Raw genomic sequence first — 23,549 nt, 5'->3', positions numbered from 1 at the left:
ATAATAATAATAAAAAGAAACAATACAATCACTATAGGTCTTCCGTTGTGAACGGAAGACCTAATAACTATAGATGAGATCTCGTTGCGAGCAACGAGTAGGTCTTCCGTCCGATTTTTCGATAAGATGAGATATGATTTTAACCATGATCTTTGTTAAAAGATAATAATATATATAGACTTCCCTAATTAGATTTCAATCCTTTGATTTTATATACATTATCAAAGAGCTATCGATGAATTGCTTTTGGCCCCTCTGAGCCCCTAATTTGAAGGGTCAGCCCCCTGTTCTTGATATCAAATGAAAGGTCTCGAGAATTTGAAGACTTTTTGTTCAACAACTATACAGAGATTTCTTTTCGTTGTGGAGATATGCTGAATGGAAATATTTAGGGGCCACCCCTCCAAGTCCTTAATGGGGCCGTTTGACAAAAACTGAAAGGGTGCACATTGTTTAGAACATTATTCTGACCATCTTTTGTTCAGCATTGCATATCAAAATATTCCCCCTTTTCGAGATATAAAGCGTCAAAGATTTAGCATTCTGGCCCCTTGTGACCCCTTATTACCTAACATATGATCAGAATCTTATCATATATTGTTGTAAAACGTTAAGATAAACATCTTTGCTTCAGTGATGTGTTACAGATTATTGATCGTTAAAGAGTTATAGATTAAAGACTTTTGGCCCCTCTGAGCCCCTAATTTGAAGGGTCAGCCCCCTGTTCTTGATATCAAATGGAAGGTCTCGAGAATTTGAAGACTTTTTGTTCAACAACTATACAGAGATTTCTTTTCGTTGTGGAGATATGCTGAATGGAAATATTTAGGGGCCACCCCTCCAAGTCCTTAATGGGGCCGATTGACAAAAATTGAAAGGGTGCATATTGTTTAGAACATTATTCTGACCATCTTTTGTTCAGTATTGCTTATCAAAATATTCCCCCTTTTCGAGATATAAAGCGTCAAAGATTTAGCATTCTGGCCCCTTCTGACCCCTTATTACGTAACATATGATCAGAATCTTATCATATATTGTTGTAAATTGTTAAGATAAACATTTTTGCTTCAGTAATGTATAACAAAATATTGATCGTTAAAAAGTTATAGATGAAAGACTTTTGGCCCCTCTGAGCCCCTTACTTGAGGGGTCAGCCCCTTTTTCTTGATATCAAATGAAAGCACTTATCATTCTGCACAACTTTTGTTATATATGTTTTAACAAAATATTTACAGGTATAAAGATATGATAGAAAACTTGTCAAATTTTGCGAGATGCTTGTGAGCCTATTTTTCGAGCCCAGGCGAGCTTTGGCGCCTTTTGCGCTGGAAAGATATGGACGCAAAAAAGCATATCTACAATCCCTCCTCTACCTTCACTGAAAATCTCAACTCAATATCTTTATTCGTTTTGGAGTGATTACCAGGACAAGCCGACCCTCTGAAAATCAGATAATTGTCTATATCTCACGACCGGAAGTGACGTCATCAATATAAAAAATTTCCAATAAGGTTCAGATCAATATCTATCAGATCTGAAAGTTTCATGAAAATCGACCGAGTCGTTTCCGAGAACTCGCGTGCACAAAATCGGTAAGAAAAAAAAAGAATAATAATAATAATAACTAGATGAGATCTCGTTGCGAGCAACGAGTAGGTCTTCCGTCCGATTTTTCGATAAGATGAGATATGATTTTGACTATGAACTTTGTTAAAAGATAATAATATATAGACTTCTCTAATTAGATTTCATTCTTTTGATTTTTATAACATTATCAGAGCTATAGATGACAGACTTCTGGCCCCTCTGAGCCCCTAGTTTGAGGGGTCAGCCCCTTTTTCTTGATATCAAATAAAAGGTCTTGTGATTTTGAAGACTTTTTGTTTAACAACTATTCAGAGATTTCCTTTCGTTGTGGAGATATGTTGAATGGAAATATTTAGGGGCCACCCCTCCAAATCCTTAATGGGGCCGTTTGACAAAGATAGAAAGAGTGTATATTGTAAAGAACATTATTCTGACCATCTTTTGTTCAGTATTGCTTATCAAAATATTCCCCCTTTTCGAGATATAAAGCGTCAAAGATTTAGTATTCTGGCCCCTTTTGACCCTTTATTACGTAACATATGATCAGAATCTTATCACATATTGTTGTAAATCATTAAGATAAACAACTTTGCTTCAGTAATGTATTGCAAATTACTGATCGTTAAAAAGTTAAAAATGAAAGACTTTTGGCCCCTCTGAGCCCCTAATTTGAAGGGTCAGCTCCTTTTTCTTGATATCAAATGAAAGGTCTTGTGATTTTGAAGACTTTTTGTTCAGAGATTTCTTTTCGTTATGGAGATATGCTGAATGGAAATATTTAGGGGCCACCCCTCCAAGTCCTTAATGGGGTCGTTTGACAAAATTTGAAAGGGTGCATATTGTTTAGAACATTATTCTGACCATCTTTTGTTCAGTATTGCTTATCAAAATATTCCCCCTTTTCGAGATATAAAGCGTCAAAGATTTAGCATTCTGGCCCCTTTTGACCCTTAATTACGTAACATATGATCAAAATCTTATCATATATTGTTGTAAATCGTTAAGATAAACATCTTTGTTTCAGTAATGTATTACAAATTATTGATCGTTAAAAAGTTAAAAATGAAAGATTTTTGGCCCCCTCTGAGCCCCTAATTTGAAGGGTCAGCTCCTTTTTCTTGATATCAAATGAAAGGTCTGGTGATTTTGAAGACTTTTTGTTCAACAACTATTCAGAGATCTCTTTTCGTTATGGAGATATGCTGAATGGAAATATTTAGGGGCCACCCCTCCAAGTCCTTTATGGGGCCGTTTGAGAAAAATTGAAAGGGTGCATATTGTTAAGTACATTATTCTGATCATTTTTTGTTCAGTATTGCTTATCAAAATATTCTCCCTTTTCGAGATATAAAGCATCAAAGATTTAGTATTCTGGCCCCTTTTGACCCTTTATTACGTAACATATGATCAGAATCTTATCATATATTGTTGTAAATCGTTAAGATAAACATCTTTGCTTCAGTAATGTATTACAAATTATTGATCGTTAAAAAGTTAAAAATGAAAGATTTTTGGCCCCCTCTGAGCCCCTAATTTGAAGGGTCAGCTCCTTTTTCTTGATATCAAATGAAAGGTCTGGTGATTTTGAAGACTTTTTGTTCAACAACTATTCAGAGATTTCTTTTCGTTATGGAGATATGCTGAATGGAAATATTTAGGGGCCACCCCTCCAAGTCCTTTATGGGGCCGTTTGAGAAAAATTGAAAGGGTGCATATTGTTAAGTACATTATTCTGATCATTTTTTGTTCAGTATTGCATATCAAAATATTCTCCCTTTTCGAGATATAAAGCATCAAAGATTTAGTATTCTGGCCCCTTTTGACCCTTTATTACGTAACATATGATCAGAATCTTATCATATATTGTTGTAAATCGTTGAGATAAACATCTTTGCTTCAGTAATGTATTACAAATTACTGATCGTTAAAGAGTTAAAGATGGAAGACTTTTGGCCCCTCTCAGCCCCTAATTTGAGGGGTCAGCCCCTTTTTCTTGATATCAAATGAAAGGTCGTATCATTCTGCACAACTTTTCTTTTATATGTTTTAACAATTTTTTAACATGTGTAAAGATATAAAAGAAAAGGTGTAAAATTTTGTGAGATGTTTCTGAGACATTTTTTGAGCCCTACCGAGCTTTGGCGCCTTTTGCGCTAGATAGATTTGGACACCTGCCTGCAAATCTACAAACCTTCCCCTACCTTCACTGAAAATCGTGACTCAATATCTTAAGTCGTTTCGGAGGAGTTTCCAGGACAAGCCGACCCTTTGAAAATCAGAAAATCCTAAATAACCTGAGATGGAAAGTGACGTCATCAACGAAAAAAATTTCCAATAAGGTTCAGATCAATACCTATCAGATCTGAGAGTTTCATGAAAATCGGCCAAGACGTTACTGAGAACTTGCATGCACAAAATCGGTAAGAATAATAATAATAATAACTAGATGAGATCTCGTTGCGAGCAACGAGTAGGTCTTCCGTCCGATTTTTCGATAAGATGAGATATTATTTTGACTATGATCTTTGTCAAAAGATAATAATATATAGACTTCCCTAATTAGATTTCATTCTTTTGATTTATATAACATTATTAAAAAAGCTCTAGATGACATGCTTTTGGCCCCTCTCAGCCCCTAGTTTGAGGGGTCAGCCCCATTTTCTTGATATCAATTGAAAGGTCTTGTGATTTTGAAAACGTTTTGTTCAAGAAATATTCAGAGATTTCTTTTCGTTGTGGAGATATGCTGAATGGAAATATTTAGGGGCCACCCCTCCAAGTCCTTAATGGGGCCGTTTGACAAAAACTGAAAGGGTTCATATTGTTTAGAACCTTATTCTGACCATCTTTTGTTCAGTATTGCTTATTAAAATATTCCCCCTTTTGGAGATATAAAGCGTCAAAGATTTAGCATTCTGGCCCCTTGTGACCCCTTATTATGTAACATGATCAGAATCTTATCATATATTGTTGTAAATCATTAAGATAAGCATCTTTGCTTCAGAAATGAATTACAAATTATTGATCGTTAAAGAATTATAGATGAAAGACTTTTGGCCCCCCTGAGCCCCTAATTTGAGGGGTCAGCCCCTTTTTCTTGATATCAAATGAAAGGTCTTGTGATTTTGAAGACTTTTTGTCCAACAACTATTCAGAGATTTCTTTTCGTTGTGGAGATATGCTGAATGGAAATATTAAGGGGCCACCCCTCCAAGTCCTTAATGGGGCCGTTTGACAAAAATTGAAAGGGTACATCTTGTTTAGAACATTATTCTGACCATCTTTTGTTCAGTATTGCTTATCAAAATATTCTCCCTTTTCGAGATATAAAGCGTCAAAGATTTAGAATTCTGGCCCCTTGTGACCCCTTATTACGTAACATATGATCAAAATCTTATTATATATTGTTGTAAATCATTAAGATAAACATCTTTGCTTCAGTAATGTATTACAAAATATTGATCGTTAAAGAGTTAAAGATTAAAGACTTTTGGTCCCTCTCAGCCCCTAATTTGAGGGGTCAGCCCTTTTTTCTTGATATCAAATGAAAGGTCGTATCATTCTGCACAACTTTTCTTCTATATGTTTTAACAAATTCTTAACATGTATGAAGATATGAAAGAAAAGGTGTAAAATTTTGTGAGATGTTTCCGAGACATTTTTTGAGCCCGACCTAGCTTCGGCGCCTTTTGCGCTAGAGAGATTCGGACACCTGCCTGCAAATCTACAAACCTTCCCCTACCTTCACTGAAAATCTTGACTCAATATCTTAAGTCGTTTCGGAGGAGTTTCCAGGACAAGCCGACCCTCAAAAAATCAGAAAATCCTAAATATCTCGAGATGGAAAGTGACGTCATCATCGGAAAAAATTTCCAATAAGGTTCAGATCAATACCTATCAGACCTGAAAGTTTCATGAAAATCGGCCAAGACGTTACCGAGAACTTGCGTGCACAAAATCGGTAAGAATAATAATAATAATAATAATAATAATAATAGGGAAAAAGAAACCGAACGAAAACAATAAGGTCTTCCGTTGGAGACGGAAGACCTTAATAATAGGGAAAAAGAAACCGAACGAAAACAATAAGGTCTTCCGTTGGAGACGGAAGACCTTAATAATAATAATAATAGGGAAAAAGAAACCGAACGAAAACAATAAGGTCTTCCGTTGGAGACGGAAGACCTTAATAATAATAGGGAAAAAGAAACCGAACGAAAACAATAAGGTCTTCCGTTGGAGACGGAAGACCTTAATTATATAACTTGATATATTAAAAAAAAGGGGGGAACAGATGGAGAAGTCCCAAGACAGTGTTTCATTTCTCCAACTTGATGACACAAAAAAAAGAATTGAAGAAAGGCTAAACCACATTATTGGCAAGGAATCCAACTAAGCAATTAATATTCCGAGGTATTAATTAAGGTATGTCCATAGTCCCACCTGATTCTGATATGTCGTCCCAGTAGGGCGAATCAAATTCATACTCGGCTCGGAGAATCTGTTGGAACAAAGCTGCATCATTTTCATCATAAAATGGAGGATAACCACATAATCTGAAAGAATAAAAAATAACAGAAAGGTGCAGGAGAATGTAAAATCAAACTAAAGATTTCATAACGAAACTAATTCCCTCTTCCTCTTTCACTGGCAACCAGAACAAAATTGTAATTTATAAGTTTTACAGCTATGCAAGTTTTAACTTCTATATACCATATTCATTTGTCATATCATGTGACCCTTACTTGTTAAAGTGAAATTGGATGAGGTCTGGTCAGAAGCCATCTTTGCTGCAGAACTGTAGCTCTCTGGTTGAGAAAGTTCAAACAGTCAAACCAGCTGGTTTGTTCATCCGAATTTTCTCAACCAGAGAGGTACAGCTCTGCAGCTAAAGCAATCTGTAAGTGAGGTATAAGTCTCTACATGTACAATCGGAAAAATAAATATCATTGGACACAAGACACAAAACTTCTCCTTTCTAAACCATGTGACATATTCCTTCTGACTCCAACAATACAACATGGCAGCTTAAGTTGAATTTTGGCAGTCAGACTTGTATGCATGGTTCCTGTTGTGTATATTTACTGATCACTGAGCCCAACTTTGAAATTAATCTCGATCCCAATCAAAAAAACTAAAGAAACTGCTAATTACTGCTTACAAAACTGCTTAATAGGAAAACTGTCTTCTCCCCAAGCATTGGCAGCTGTGATATAACTGCTAGGGAAACTGATAACTGCTTAGGAAAACTGTTTACTCCTAAAGCTCTGGCAGTTATAAAAGAGCAGTAAAAGCCCAACTGTACGAAACTGTTAGAAAACTGCTTGAAATTTGTAAAACTGCTAAAGAACTGCTTCATAACTGCCTATATAAGCAGTTCACTTTTCCATGGGATTGCCCAATTACCTTTGGCTCTTGGTCATGACAAAACCATATATAGGTCATAACTGGTAACTCCAGGTTTAAAATTACCTTTGTGTCTTTCATTATAATGCTATGGACTACTTAAGAATTTTAAATTTTTATCCCTGCAACCTTGACCTAGATTTTGAATTTGGATAGAGGTCAAACAACACACCTTCAGGTCATGTACAAACTTTATTCTATCCTAAGGTATGAACTTTTACAATTTGTATTACAATTACAAGCTTATGGCCCAGACAAATCTTTGGGACTTTTACATAACATGTACCAAATGATCCTACTCAAGGTAATTCAACATCCTCAAACTTTGAGTAGAGTAAAATATTCTAACATTTGATTGGTTTAATGATTTTAATGCCATTTTGAAATAAGGCTAATATAAAGTAAAATTTAGGGCAGCTAGAAGGCAATATAAACATAAAATCTATAAAATGATTTGTGGTGTTCACCTAATTTTATTACCTCTGATGAGTTAATTACATAACTCTGCAAAGGAAATGTATGCAGTATCATTTTATGTATGTACTGTAGTTTCTTAATGAAGGCTGCATGAGTAGGACACATAAATCCACTGATTAAAAATCTGTCTGATCCAGTAGAAATGTTTCTTCATTCACTTCCCTATTTCTGTTAAACCTTGCTAGCAGGAAGTGTAGAGTTTAGTCTCCAGTGATGTAAAGTATTATATTTTATATCTATTGTCCCTGCTGTTTCCTTTAAGATTATCATAGATCTGTTTTCAACTTGTCAGATAGTCCCAGCTATAGGTATCTGATTTTGTCAAATTCTTAAAATGATTTATATCCAATGTCCTTGTATTATTTTTTTTTAACGTCAGTGCAAATGTTTAATAAAGCCATGAAAATCCATTTATGAAATAAAAACAATTTAAACATGTCATATTATCATTGTTTGGAGTTTACATTAGGGTATCACAGGGCCTTCTAATTGACAGACTGACGTGAAGAAGGCAACAAGATGTAACACTGGCAGAAACGATGGGGAGAAAATATTTGGATAAAGTGAAAATAATACAGCTGAACTTCAGTATCTTGAACATCAATATCTAAATACCACAAATATGTCAGAGGAGTTAGAAGTTCCAATTTTTTTTTTTTTTTTTTTTTTTTTTTTTTTTTTTTTAAATTTTAACCTCAGTATCTCTAACCCTGTGCTATCTTAAAATCTCTATAAAGTTTTTTCTTGGCCCTATCGGGTTCAAGATAATCAGATTGCTCTATCGGGATCAAGATAATCAGGTTTGACAGTAACTCTAACAAATGAAATTTACATTTAGAATTTAGTACTCAGCAAAACAGATTAAATTCAAATTAAAATTACAGTATTCTTTGTCAATAATGGGTAACATTTAAAATCTAAGATTCATAATATTCATCGAAGCTCAGAAACTCAGGAGTTTAAAATTTACATTGTAAAGGAGCATTCTGGACATTTCAGCATTTCTTGGACAATCCCCTTATCATGATAAATATGTGTTTATATATTATATACTTAAATCCTAATATTCTCTTTTAGCCATCCAAAATAAATGACTACCCCTACCCTCAACCTCCACCCCCTCTCTTTCTCTCAAAAAAAGTTTCTTTATATACTAACTTCAGGTTAGAGAACACAGAAGAATAAAATTGTCATCCTTAAAACAATCTTCTACACTCAATAACCCATAGTAATTCACAGTTTACAGTCTTTTAGGTGAACACACCAAGTACCTCTCAGCTCATGATAAGAAGAACACAGGGGACAATCATTTCTCATCATCCTAATGTACCGCATTCATCAATTGCTTTTTTGTCTGCTTGTGTCAATAATTTTCTATCCACAGAGGATACTCGTAATTGACTTACATCTGTCGTTGTACATTTCTCAGTCTGAATGCATCACCGACAAGTATTGGTTTGAAATAGAAATTCCATTAGTAACTTACACACTATTGTTTACACACTCTTTTATCTCAGGGAGAAAATGCTCAACCTATTTTTTCTATGATGAGGAGATTTATTAACTGGAAAACTAAGTCATACAGAACTCTTCAGCATCCTCAACCATTTCAATATCCTGTCATTGGGGGACCCCCGAAATCTAATGGTGTCTTCCCCCACCCTCCTACCACTGAATGAATACAAAGTCATTAGAATAAAGTATTTTTCTAGTAATCATTTTAAGTATTGGTAGACATATCAATCATCTTTCATTAACTCTGACCTTTTGACAATGACACTTATTTGAGTGATAAGGGGGGATGGCTGCCTAACTTGTGCAATTACAGTGTATTACTTACAATATGTACGATATAACACCTATGGACCAACAGTCAACTTCTTTGCCATATGGTTGCTGGGCTAAAACTTCTGGTGCTGAAAAACAACATATCAGAATAATTAAAATGTTTAAAATGTAGCTTATAGAACCCATTACCTTCTTACTTTGAATTATCTAATAATCAATGATTTTTTTTTCTTTAAATCAGTTAGACAGGCTACCAGGGCATCATATTCTTTTACTTTTATTACACAGGCACATTACTTTTAATTAGACCATTAATCTAGATCACGCAAGTTACAGTCTCAATTTTGTTAAGTTTAAGATCAAACTATTTCAACAGAGTACATTCAAAGGCTAACCAATTTCACCATAGATAAAATTTCAAAGTGTTTTTTTTTCCTTTCCAGAGACTGAAATATCCAAACCATAAATAAAACATACTAATCACTAGAACACATGATATATGAAACTTGGAAAGTTATTTATTGAACACTGAACTCGGTCACTAAACTTTGTTAAGTAGAAACCGACATGCTGTTACTACCTAACAGTTAATAATCCACAAGTCATATGAGTTGGCTTACGATAAAATGTTTCATATTACTATAAATTTGCCTCCTATTCACAGATATTTACACATCGTACTTGTATTGTTAATTACACAGAGTAGCAAAATAAAGCAGAGGGCTATTTCTATCATACAATGATAATGCTAATGGATGAATAAAAAATACAGTTGAACTCATGTATCTTGAATACTGTAGATCACTAAATTTTGGAGACACCTTATTTTCTTGAGATGGTCATTTGGTATTTATAAGCAAGACATAATTTCCCGATTTTGGGTATTGTTCTGAACAATCTTTAGTAAATACAAATATATGTGAGAATTAAATTATTTTTGTGGCAGTTTCATGTTATAACACAGAAAGAAAGTGATTTACAGTATCATGGATATGTCAATTTGAAAGCAAGTTGGAAATCTCATCCACTTTTTCTTTATGTATTTTAACCTCAATATGTCATATTCCCTGATATCTCTCTGATACTTTTTCTTTCTATGCTCCATCAAGTTGGAGTTAACAAGGTTTGACTGTACATGTAAAGGCACTGATACCCAGGAGAATACTTATTTAAAACTTGACAAAAGACTTTTTCTAACATGATTATAATAAATTACCTCCACACTTGAATTTCTGTACAGATATAGTAAAAATTTAATGTCCTTTCATAATTTTTAGAAACCCATGTATACAAGAGGAAGCACAAAAGTTCACTTATTTTAAATAAGACATATTTTTATTTTTAGTCAACTTTGTTTTGTTTGTTTTTCAAGAAAAGACATCTGATACATGTACTAAATTTAATGAACACAATTAATCCTCCATGAGTAAACACATTTTAGAAAAAAAATAATTTATATGACACAATTTTCCTGATTGTATCATGTGTATTATAAATCATGCTTATAGACCAAATTCTGAACTTTATTCAACTTCCTTTCAGTAAAAATTCAACTCTACATGTATACTTTTCAAGACATAAGTATAATCTTTTTAATAATCTTGAATATTTCAAAAATTAATCATGGGTAACTACAAAAAAAAACAATGCCACTTTTTACAGTTTTCCATGAAGCACATGTTCTCCTCTATCTATGATATGAATGGGACAGGAACTAACCAAGCCTTAGCTAATCACAATAATACCAGTCTAGCCGGTCACCAATTATCAGACACTCTCAGGGTGCGTAAGGATGGGCAATTACTGTCAAGGAAGCATTTCTTTACACACCAAAAACCCAGCAGAAAATGTGAATCTGTGGAACTAAAACCTGTCATTAATCTACAAAGCCTGTCCTTGGGGGCTACTGTCATTTTCATCAGAAATGACTGGTATACATAGTTCACTTGGTTTTAAGAAAAGACAGCGCTGCAGCCTCCATTAATGCTTGAAATCAATTCAGTGTGAAGTAATGGGATTTGCTACATAGCCCCAGACACTATATTGTGTACAGAAACCTTAGAGAATGTTCAATGTTGTGTTTTTCTTTGTAAGTGTGTGTGGTATTCCTTGACAGTATTGGTTAAAAGAGATGGAGGTTATATCCAAGCATTTTGCCAAAAAGTCACATAATAAGTATTTAGTCTAAAATTCTCCACGTAAAAGGCAAATTACATCATCAACTTTGAGAAGTCTATTTGATTGAAAAATATAACAGTCAATGTACTTACAAAAAAGTATTTATTAAACTATGTAAAGTACATTGTAAATTTCCCTGAAAATTGGCTTTTCTTACCTACATAACCAGGTGTGCCACAGGCGGTTGCCATGGTACCAGATTCCTCCGTTTTTGATAAACCAAAATCGCTAATCATAATTTTAGAATCAGCATCTGGACTATAATATAATAGATTTTCTGGCTGTAAAAAAGCAAATACGAAATTCAATTAGATTAATGAAATTGTCTTACTTGTTAAATTTATTTTTATATAAGGTCACTTTTCAGTGTACCATACCAAACTGAACCTAGCAGTGCAGCAATTATTTTCAACATGTTGACAAAGTGTCGATACTGAAAAATCATACATAGGGAAATTCAAAATTACAAGAATTGAATTTAAATGTGAAAATCTTTTGAAATAACTCTTAATAAAACACTTCCTTTCTATTCCAAAACTGTGAAAAAAAATTTTTTAATCTTTTTTCCCCTTAATATAACATGTGGCACTTATTAGTAATAATTGATAATTAAAAACACCTTTCTCTCAATTGTAGAAAATAAGATTTGATAAATTACTTGACCTTCAAAGAACACAATGATTATTATTTTCCCCTACACATTCAAGAGCTCTTTTTAATAAAAAAGAAAATGTCAAAAAGGTACTAGGAAAATGTCAAAGATAGATAAAACCAACTGAGAATCATTATCAATGGTTACAAAGAGGCAGAGTAATGAACAGCAAGTCATTATAGTACAGTTTCATAAAATTTCTTATTCTTTATTTCCTTCGACTTCCTTCGTCATCAATTCTGCCTTTAAATTTTGTTTTCTCCTGTAATATTGAACATGTAATATGTGAACAATTCTGTTTTGCTGTTAGAATTGAGATTTTTATTCTGTGTGAGCCACCTCAACATGCTCAAGGATATGAAATCTCATGGGCTGCAGTATATTACAAAGCATGGTAGAGGTGCCATTATCCGATATCTATATCTCTGGTGAAATGTAATTCATACTTTATATTCTACCTACAGCTTGAATATTACATGTAGCAGTACATGTAACGTAGGTTGTATAGATGGCCCTACTGACTGAATGTGGTGTTCTATATAATGTTCAAAGGCCAGCCATTTTGAAAATAATTTAATATATATATTATAAATTTTACAATTACATGTATATTTATTCAAAAAAATCTTACAGGATTGGGGCAACATGCAATGTCTCAGTCTAAATGCCCTCTCCAAAAAGAGGAATGAGGACAAATTCTTTTTGAAACATACTTATGAAATATATGTGTATATGGCTAATTCATCCTGCATGTATTCATGCAGCTTTTGAGAATATAAAACAATTTCTGGGAAGTTCCCGAATTAACTGACAAAGATGAGAGACTAAATAGAGAATATTGCATACTAAAATTCATATATGGGCTGATATGGGGCCCAAAAGTTAATATGACGTAAGATATGGAATTTAGTTTGTAGTATTCTATTTATCACATATTCAAAATATTAAATGTGTGAGTTCACATAAAGTCATGTAAGAACATTTCGTGTACATATGACCTTTTTCTTTAATATCTATTAGAGCCAATTTTTGGATATTTTAAAACTTAAGTCAAGAAATTTTTGTACATGCGCAGATCTTATTACATGTATATTTCAATAAAATCAAATTAATTAACTTTTACACTTTTTAAATACTTTTTTTCTGGTTTGATATCCATTTTTGCATGCCAGTCTGATAAGTGATAAGGTTGTTCATTGATATGCGTTATTGTGACGTCACCTGCATCACACAGTGAGGAATCGGTGTTTAATATTACTGACTAATATATGATAAATATTATAGTTACACAATTAAAACAATCCTTGCCATTTTGAACAAAAAAAAGATAAACTAGTTCTTCATAGATTGCATATAACAATACTCATTGCTCTAATATAATTTTCCTTTAAGATTTGTTTTATTATAATTATCAGAAAATTAAAATCAGCTAAAAATTTAATCAAATTTGCTTTCATCCTTGCTGAGAATAGAGGAATCTCTTTATGAACCTAGCTTTAAACTTTGCATTAAAGCTTTCGCACATAACGTTACTTTGATATAAACCTACATTTAAAACTTAATATTGAATAAGGCTTCAAAGTGGATATCCAGTTGAAGTGAAAAGTGAGAAATTTATACACTGAGGAAGTTATGGTCATTAAAACATATCTGACCATGCCACAAGATTCTGTGTTTTAATTCTGCTCTTTTTCCATGAGGGGTAGGGGGTGGGGGGATCTGACTACAACATTATCACCTTTAAATCCCTATGCACCACACCACGATCATGCATATAGTCCACACCTTCTAGGACCTGTTTGATCAGGTTGCTGGCATCTTTCTCTGTATAGCTACCTTTCTGGACTATTCTATCAAATAATTCACCCCCTGTCACACTGGAAAAGAAATAATGATCAAAATAGGACGTTTGTCTTTAAAATTATCTAGAATACTTAAAACAGAAAGAAAAACATGCAGATATAATTTATATCATCTGAGTATAATAGCTTTCTTTTCATATCATCTCAGTATAAAATCCTATAAAAGCCTGACTGCAATAACCACTCTGGGATGAGGTTCAAGATCAGAGAGCTGGGAAACTGAGAGAATACTTGGAGAGAAGAATTAAAGACTAACTAATTTCATAGAATCTGATGTCATCACTATAAGGACAGAAAATGATGCATAGATTTTTTTTATTTTCATTTCATCTACATAATCACCTTGATTTTTTAAATGTGTTCACATACTAAGTACCTGTGCACCAATTAGTGACAAACTACTATCCAAGAAACATAGATCAACCCCCCCCCCCCCCCCTCCATTTCATCGTGTCTTAAACAAAACACTGTGTTTTTTTCTTTACTCCATCTGGCCGCATATTTGATGATCTTCAAAGTTCCAACAGGTGGGGGTGTAACAAAATAAATGATGGATGAAAAGTTACGCTACCACGTATATTATGCAATTTTTTTTAATTATCCTAATTTTTTTTTCTTGGCTTGACATCAGTCAACATCCTCTGAGAATATGCAGTAATTTGATTTAACTATCCAATTTTTTTTTGTTTGCTCAACATCATTGACATTTTTTTACTTACAGTTCCATGACTAGGTACACATGAGCTTTGTCATCAAAAACATCTAGCAGCTGCACAATATTGGGATGGCTGAGTCTGCAAATATAAAACCATAGAAACTTCATAAATAATTCAGAATCAAACTGAAAAAGATTATTATTTTTCTCTATTGTTCCCTAGTATCTGATTGGCTCAAACTAGATCATATGATCTGAAGTATAAAACATATCTTATAAACTGGGTGTTTCTATTTTAAGCTTCTGAAAATAGCTTATTAAAATGGTGTTTCTAAAATTGAAAAAAGTTCTTCTGTGAAGCAACAATAGTGATGATGTCACAATAGTCATTATAAACTGGATGTTTCTAAAAACGGATACCTCAGCTGTTATTTGTGATGCCATAATGGGTATAAAATTAACATAACAATGCCGTATATGAGAAACTATTGACTCAGTTGTATTGAGTATTAGAAACATGGATTTTTGAGACAATTCTTATTAACTGAAAAGGATATAGAAAAATAATAAAACAAATATAGCCTTATGATTCGGTACAATCCCTAGATATGCTTTCTCTGAGGTGTGTATATCTAGGGATTGACCTCATCGAAAGGCTATATTTGTATAGTATTTTTACAATGTTCATTACCTTTTTCTCTTCTTATACAAAATATAGAGATTTTGATTCTTGGAGTCATTTTTACACTCCTTTAAAAAAATTCAAAACTTTTTATGATGTTTTCAGAGTTGAGAAAATAAAGTTTCTACATCAATATTTACAAACAATTTCCAGACATTGTAAAATTAAAACCAAAACTGAAGAAATTGTCAATTATTTCAAAATTAAGGAACAATTAACTCATCTTACTCTCCTGAAACTTGTGAACAAACTTTATCATACTTCCATGTATACTAATTTTTTAAATTAATGGTACATGGTCTACATTTCATGCAAGAAATTGGTAATTAACAATTTTGGAAGAGGCACCCTTGCTCATCATATACATCTAGTTTGTTTGCTTCATATACACAAGATCAGAGAAGATGATTTTCAAAGAAATAATGGATTTTCATTACATAATCAATAGAGCCCTCTCCCCCCCCCCCCCCCCCCCCCCCCACACACACACACACACCAAAACCCATGATACTGGAGCCACAAATTTCACAATTTTTGAAGAGGCACCTTTGATTATCATAACTATGCTCTAGTTAAACTGCTAATTAGGGGGGGGGGGGGGGGGGAAGATTTTTAAAGAATTTATGCATTTTCACATTATGATCATTAGAACCACACCCTAACTCCAGAACCCCTGACCCTGGGACTATTAATTTCATAATTTTGGTACAAGACTCTATCCTTATACAATCATGCCAACAGTCTGACTGCTTGATGTCCAGGAGTAAAGAAGCTTTTTGAAAGATAGCATTTTGGTGGTTTTAGCCCCACCTGTCAGGCCCCAGTGGGGCAGGGACCATGAAATTCAAAATTTTGTACCCCTTCATCCAATAAAGCTATGTGCCAAAATTGATTGAAATTGTTTTGGCGATTCAAGAGAAGAAGCTGAAAATGTTCAAAAGTTTACAACCAATGCATGTCGCACAATGACTGACAAAAACAGATAGCAATAGGTCACCTGAGAGACTCAGGTTACAGTGCATGTGTAGTGTTATTTGGCTCTAGACATCAGTGTATAATTATGTGTAAGACCACTTAATTTCTGATATACATGATGATGCCTGTCAACACCGTCAAACAAATTCTGATGAGGATTCTGATTATTGATTTGTTTTGAAATACATGTGTATCTTCTTCTTGTCTTCCTTTCATTTTCCTTTCGGTCAAGATCTTAAATCAAGGCAACGTCTTTGGTACCGTATTGCATCTTTTGTAAATACATCAATGTGAAGTTTAAATTCTAACTTCTGATTGGTGTCCAGTCGTGAATAGGCTTATTGTTTGCAAAGTTTATCCATAATCATTTGTAAAAATGATATGATGAATGGCAACCTTTTGTATGTATTTTAGAATGACCTTCATAAGCTAATCATGCTAATATGTTTGCAGTTATCTACAAATTCTAAAACTACATTTATTTCTTAGACATGTAACTGTATTAATGTTTCTACCTCCTATTTCATGGTTAATTCAATAAATATTTTAAATTTTTCACCTCTTAATGAAAAAAAAAACTTTGTTATGAGCTAATATTCCTTCTGTGTGGGTTTGCTTTATCTGAACTTTACGATTAAACCTTTTTAATAACTAAACAATATGACTTTCTTATCATCTAGACTTTCAGTTCTCACAATATGTGCCTCCATACAGAATTGCAAATGAGCACAAAATAAATGTCAGTACAAGACGGAGGGCTCGAATTCCCTTGGTTCTATAGTTTCATAATGAAAACAAAAATGCAGTTACCCTCTTCTGATCTTAAAGGCCATAAAATAATATAGAGAAGATGACAGAGACCAGCCATTTCAGGATAAATTACTCGCTATCAATTTTTATTCTTTGTTCTTTTATACCTACCATAATTATGGTTAAGAATTTCAGGGTAAAAAATTATCAATAATGTGGTATTCTTTCATGAAAAAAATCTTTGATCTTTAATATGCAAAGTGTTTACATTTTTTAACTGACACAGACAACATTTTCCAAGAGAGCTCATTTTGTATAGATCATTATGGTTATGCTCAAGCCAAATACCTTTGCTGCATATTGATGATAGAAATGTATACACTGAGAAAATTCTCTCATTTCAATCAAATAAATATTTATTTCTACTTAACACTTCAAAGTTTCTGTATACTAGATTTAATACATGCAGTTTTCAACTAGGTATCTCTTCTAGTGAATCAATTTAACAATAATTAAACATTCGATGGAATTTTGAGTGTCTAATTTGTTAAGAACATTTACTGTGTTTATAATTCGCCCAATGGATAATGAAAATAGCTGTACCTTAGGTGGGTCCATTCATTTTCTATGGAAATATTTTTAGGTCTTTGTTAGGGAAAGTGATTGCTCTTAAAAATATGTTGTGCATATTTTCAAGACGTGTGTCACTGATTGGACAGATTCAAAGATGTTAAATGGTACATTTGCATTAAAGCATGAAAAGAAATTAACCTTGTTACTTCAGTCTGAGCCATTAGTAAAATACAATTTTTTTATTTTAACGACACAAATGACCTGCTCTCACTAACATGTATCATAATAGTGTATGAAGATGTACGTATTTCAATTCCAACAATCCAATATATATATATATATATATATATATATATATATATATATATATATATATATATATATATATATATATATATATATATATATATATACATACATACATATATATATACGCAACCAATATGTATCCATGTATGCAGATGTTTGGGAAAAATATCTCAAGTGAAGAGTTCAAAGAAAATGATCTAAACACAAAAATGGAGCAAAGGTAGGCTAAAGTCAACAAAGCTTACGGTTACGGGGTTTTGACAAAGAACGAAGAAATTCTCCCACCAATGTGTCTTAGTACATTGTGTATATACATCAAGTGTATTACATTTGGTAAAAATTCATAGCTTAATCAGTTTCAGAGCAACTAATTACCAAAATGCAGAATGATCAAGGAAAAGTGAGGTCAAGTGAAAGGTCAAAGTCAGAAAATATTGCCACAGCTGTATTGTTCATTACAAGTATGTATCAGAAGTTTGAGGAAAATGTTTGAAACAGAGATAAAAAGAGAAATTCGGGATGGACAATCAGCCAGAAGGAAATGAGCCCTGGCAAACATTACAGATCATGTCCAATATCCCATTTTACTCAGTCGCAAAATACCCAACTTTGAAGGTATATATGATTGGTTTATTTAGTCAGCCATTTCAAAATCAGCTGCTAGTACCTGGTACTTTTACCTGACTGAATGATTGTATACTGACCAAAAATATTTAATAACATATTTGATTAAAATCACCTTCCACAAGGTACCTCCTATTTTTGTTAAAGTTATATACCGCTTTTTTCTAATCTTTTTGAAAGCCCTGTTTACCTGCACCAAAAAGTTCAAGAAAAATCAGACATTTGCAGTAATCACTTGCTACACTGTATTCACTTGCTTTTGGCCTCAATTACTATTTTTACAGACTAAAATTTAACAGCAGGAATTAATGCAGTTGTAATTCACGTGGGACTCCATGGATTCTTCTCTTTTACTCTCAATGAAGAAAAAAAGCTACCTCATAAGCCAACAATTAACTGTGTAAACGGATCAATACCCCATAGTTTACATTGCCATGAACTGAACAAGCGGTGGTCACCTCTGTGTTGGCTTTGATAATGTCTAATAATGAATGCCCACGTTTGCCTTCCTGAGAGAAAAAAGGTTATTGAACAATATTGTAAAGAAGTTTTCCAATTATGTAAATTAACATTTTTTATAGTCATGAAGATAAGAGTAATAGCATGTACATTGAGTGGGAGAGCAATTTCCTACAAATCAATGGATATACACAATGCTATTTACATATATCATATACTTTGTAACTTTGCATATATGTATACCTGAGAGAGATGAGGAAAAAAGTTGTGCTAAGTTCTTACTGTACAACACTATATGTCTGAATGTTATTATGCTCTAACTCAAAATAGCCAAAAATGAAATCAGTATTTGGTATTTGTATTTCTTCAAGGAATGTGCAATGGTTCAAATAGCCAGGCACATGACTTAAACAAAGCACCAAATACCAAATTTTCATCCCCGGTTCTAACATTCTTGCAAATGAAACTCTGTCCAGTGGATTGATAAATATCTGGAGGAAGAAAATTAATTTAACATCTTTCACAGGTTACTGACACCATTTGATACACCACAGAACAATTATCTGAGGATTCATCCCTAAGAATCAGCTCCAGCAAGTGAAAATTACTTTTTTCGCAAGGCACTCAAGTACCCCATCATGGTGATAAGATTTTCTTCCATTTCTGAGTATTACCTTCGAAGGACTTGAATTTCATTCTCAAGCGATTCTTCTTTGCCTAGTAATCCACATCGATCTATACATTTGATGGCCACTAATTTCCCCCTTTCTGATTTGTCCTCTGCTAGCAAAACTTCGGAGAAAGCACCCCTGTAAAGACATTAAGTTCAAATATTATACTCAGATTTCTGTTGCAAGCTCTCTAAGATAGCAATTAAAAATATCTTAAACATTCAGAATCTCACCCATTTTATTTTTGACAGTATCATACAAGTAAACAGTTGTGTAAAATGTGGGTAAACCCAACAACCTTCAAAAGGGATACAAATAAACATGAGCAATCTAACTGTTGTTACATATTTAAGTATATACATAATAATTGTTCTGAGGTAGACATTTATAATTATAAATTAACACGTAAGCATATTTTAATGGAACTGAATGGCTTTCTTAATACTACATGCATATTTTATGCAACTGGTTCCCAGTAATGAGAAATACAATACCACTTGATCTACACTAGCAGTTCACCTTTCATCAATTAAATTATACAGATCTATTATATATATACAAGAACCTTAAATGAAATGTCCTTGAAACAGCACGAAAACATTTCTATTATAGGCCTCAGAACATTTCTAGTAATAAGCCTAATGGTTTATTATATAATAAGGACAAACAGGCTTGCAAAGACAATTAACAATTTATGCAAACTTGTTAACAAAATTTGTCATTTCAAGAACTCACGACCCTCTAGCTATCATCCTTATAACTTCAAGATATGATCTTATGCCAGAATCATAACATATGCTGTTATGCCTTAAGAAAAAAATATATATGTATATTCAAGCTTAAATATCATTAAAAAAAATTAAATGATATAATCTACCAGTTTTCAACATGTTGAGCTCTGACATGACTACATTACTTTATTAACTCTAACAAGTGACAATGACCAGAGCCATAGACTGAAGATCAAGACACACCTTTAGGAGATCGAATGATAGTTGAGTCCATTCTTAAAGACTTAAGAGATATAAAACTTTTACCAAAAAAAAAAAGTTTTGCCCAATTTAGGGAAGGAAGCATAGTAAAAATACAGGTGTTATATATTATTGTTACATTCAGCTAAGAAACACAGCAGCTGAAAGACCCTTATCTACAACATTGAGACTAAAGGCTCCAGGACCTTAATCATCTCTCTATACCTCATCATTAACTCATTTACTCTAACATTAGACAGGGTGATAAATGTGTAAGTGAAATTAATATGTAATCTTTCCTAAGAACTGCACAGAAAACATTACCAAAGTACTGTTAATGTCAATAATCTCTGATCTGACATCCAATCAATTTCTTCTTGTTTATGCCTTGTGTTTTCTGAGTGCTAGGAGACTATCATAATTCCGAACACTGACTTCCACAACCATTCACGTAATTACTGACTTCTGTGCAATAATAGTGATATGATATCCTCATCAAAAAAAACCTTTATGCTTCCACACAATTTTATGCATGGAGTTTTGTCCTCTGCTTTCAATGATGTGTGCTTGCTGGTGGAAAATTCCGGCTGCAGTAATTAATTTTAATTTAAAAGGGCTTATTGGTAATTAATGCACAAGATTTGTCTCCTAATCTCTTGTCCAATGATGGAGCTGCACCAAGCAAAGTACAAATGGAACCCTAATAATGGCTCCTGGATATGAGTAGATTCTAGAACTCTTGCATTCAATACTTGTCAGTTTAAGTCATAAATCAACCTTCATTTTTAACAGGAAAGCAAGATCATTACATAAATGAAATACTTGACTTCATTATTCAAGACATTCTCAGATCAACAGATTATTATACATGCATGCTGGTAGTAAAAAAAAGAAGTAAAAACTTGAATTACATATTGCGCTGCAAGTCTGTATTAGGCTACATAAATTTGATGACACATTGCTGCAGCAGAAAGATTAAAAGTGCCTAGTGTTCCACAAGAAAGTTAATTACATGGATACCAAAAGTTTGGCATCTCAATGACTTAATCACTGCAGCAAAATACTCTTCTATGCACGACTGAAGAACTGATAATGGGAATATTTTTTTTCTTTTTGAAGAAAAGAAATCAAATGCTAGGCGATTTAGATCTGAATTCAAAGATGTAAAAATTAATAATATGGGTGAGAGATAGGAATAGACCAGAGCTGCCCACTTGACCAAGGCTTTTTTAAAAAATACTGTTCATTGACAAACGTTTTTAAATATTAAAACTTCCGATTTCTAGAGTTTTTAGGTGGTTTAATATTAAACAAACAAGCAAATTCAAAGAATTGTGGTCCCCCGCTTTTGGTGTCTTAGTGGAAACATGAAGGTCAAGGTCAAGGGGTCAAAATCATAGCATGCTCGGAAACATCTTGTCACAAGTAATGCACGTCAAATATGAAAGCCATATCCCTTCTCAATCAAAGTTATAAGCAAAGATAAAAGTTTGAAAAGAAGGTAAAACTTCAAGGTCACAGGGTCAAAAATCATAGTCAAATTAGAAAGGTCTTGTCAGAGGTAATATACATGTGTAATATGAAAGCCCTATCTTTTCTCATTCAAATTTTATGACTAATTTAAAGTAATGTTAATTTTTTTTAAAAGAAGGTCGAACTTAAAGGTCAAGGTCAAAGAGTCAAATATCAAAGTATATTTGGAAAGGTCTTGTCACAGGTAATGTTCATGTGAAATATGAAAGCCCTATCTCTTCTCATACAGAAGTTATGACCAAGGTTAAAGTTTTTGTGACAGACAGACAGACTGACAGACAGACGAATGAGATTTAATGTTTCCTCGCTTTTGTGAAAGCGGGGTACAAAAATGTGACACTCTCATTCCTTCAAAAGGGTTCAGAAGCACTCTAAACAACGGAAGACACAACTGAAATATTTATAATACTACAAGATTATAACAGCTAGTAGACAGTTGTGACTTTTCTCAATGAACTAGTGGCATGAAAGTATGACAGTAATTCTTATGGTTAAAAGTATCTCATTATGACAGTCAATATTTAAACTTTATATATTTCAGGGTTTACTTTTTTTTTTATTACTGACACTGTAACTGAAAAAGAGAAAGAAAACATACACACTTACACAAAAAATTGGGATTTGGGGGAGATGTAGTCCCTCTCCAAAAAAATCTCACATTGGTAAAAGTTGAACATTTAGAATACCAGGTATTTAATTTTACACACCAGGCAGGTGCATGATGTAGAAAATGGCTATATAGACTATAGCAGTTCATTTAGTGATAGTGAGTGTCCAATAATATATGGTTTTCCATCAAGGTGATTTAAGCAAGAGTTATTTCCCATGGCCGCCATATTGTAGGTCAATATCCCCAGATCCCTTCATTATTCAACCAAGTTCAATTTGTTACTCTGGGCACTGAGGTGAGGATAACACCGTTTTTCTTATGAATATACATTTGTTAAAGCTTCTTTTAATTCATGATTTCAATATTGTAAATATTTTTTAACATATATTTTTAGCATGCATTATTAAAATTGGTTGCTCAAAGAGGAAAATTCACTACTTTGACCTACGAGATGGCGGCCAAGGGGAATAACTCCGAGGAAAAATACGTTTATAGGAAAACCATCTACACTGTACAGGTAGCTGTGTAGTAAAGGGTATAGCAACTAAAAGTTATAACAGGTTGAAGGTACATTAAGCTACAAGTGTAAAAGGTACAGAGAGTAATCAAAAACCTCTCATTATTACTACTGACAACAAAACTAAAAAGTGGGCCCTTTAGAAATATGACTGTGGGATCCTGAAAAAATCATAGGTACTGGTATCCAAATTTGCCCTGACTCAACAGTGTTACAACAGTTAATTGAAGTGTCTTTCATATATTGTACACCATGTATACACCATCAGGA

The 23,549-nt window shown here is 33.2% G+C and overlaps 1 protein-coding gene across 1 annotated transcript in view; it reads right to left on the bottom strand.

Annotated features, from left to right (window-relative positions):
• LOC133184820 (calcium/calmodulin-dependent protein kinase type 1-like) overlaps positions 1-23,549 on the bottom strand; it is a 67,574-nt gene that overhangs the window by 26,216 nt on the left and 17,809 nt on the right. The window contains exons 2-7 of the mRNA XM_061319903.1: positions 19,652-19,786; positions 14,670-14,744; positions 13,827-13,965; positions 11,594-11,717; positions 9,311-9,386; positions 6,031-6,143 (exon numbers count right to left, since the gene is read on the bottom strand). Of these exons, the coding sequence (XP_061175887.1) occupies positions 6,031-6,143; positions 9,311-9,386; positions 11,594-11,717; positions 13,827-13,965; positions 14,670-14,744; positions 19,652-19,786 (662 nt within the window). The remainder of the gene's footprint in view (positions 1-6,030; positions 6,144-9,310; positions 9,387-11,593; positions 11,718-13,826; positions 13,966-14,669; positions 14,745-19,651; positions 19,787-23,549) is intronic.

This window comes from Saccostrea echinata, unplaced genomic scaffold, assembly GCF_033153115.1.
Source record: "Saccostrea echinata isolate AGI-Se365-2 ecotype Australia unplaced genomic scaffold, CSIRO_AGI_Sech_v1 ptg000011l, whole genome shotgun sequence".
Classification (NCBI taxonomy): Eukaryota; Metazoa; Mollusca; class Bivalvia; order Ostreida; family Ostreidae; genus Saccostrea; species Saccostrea echinata.
The sequence above is the reverse complement of the archived record's forward strand: the minus strand, read 5'-3'. Positions and strand labels throughout refer to the sequence as shown.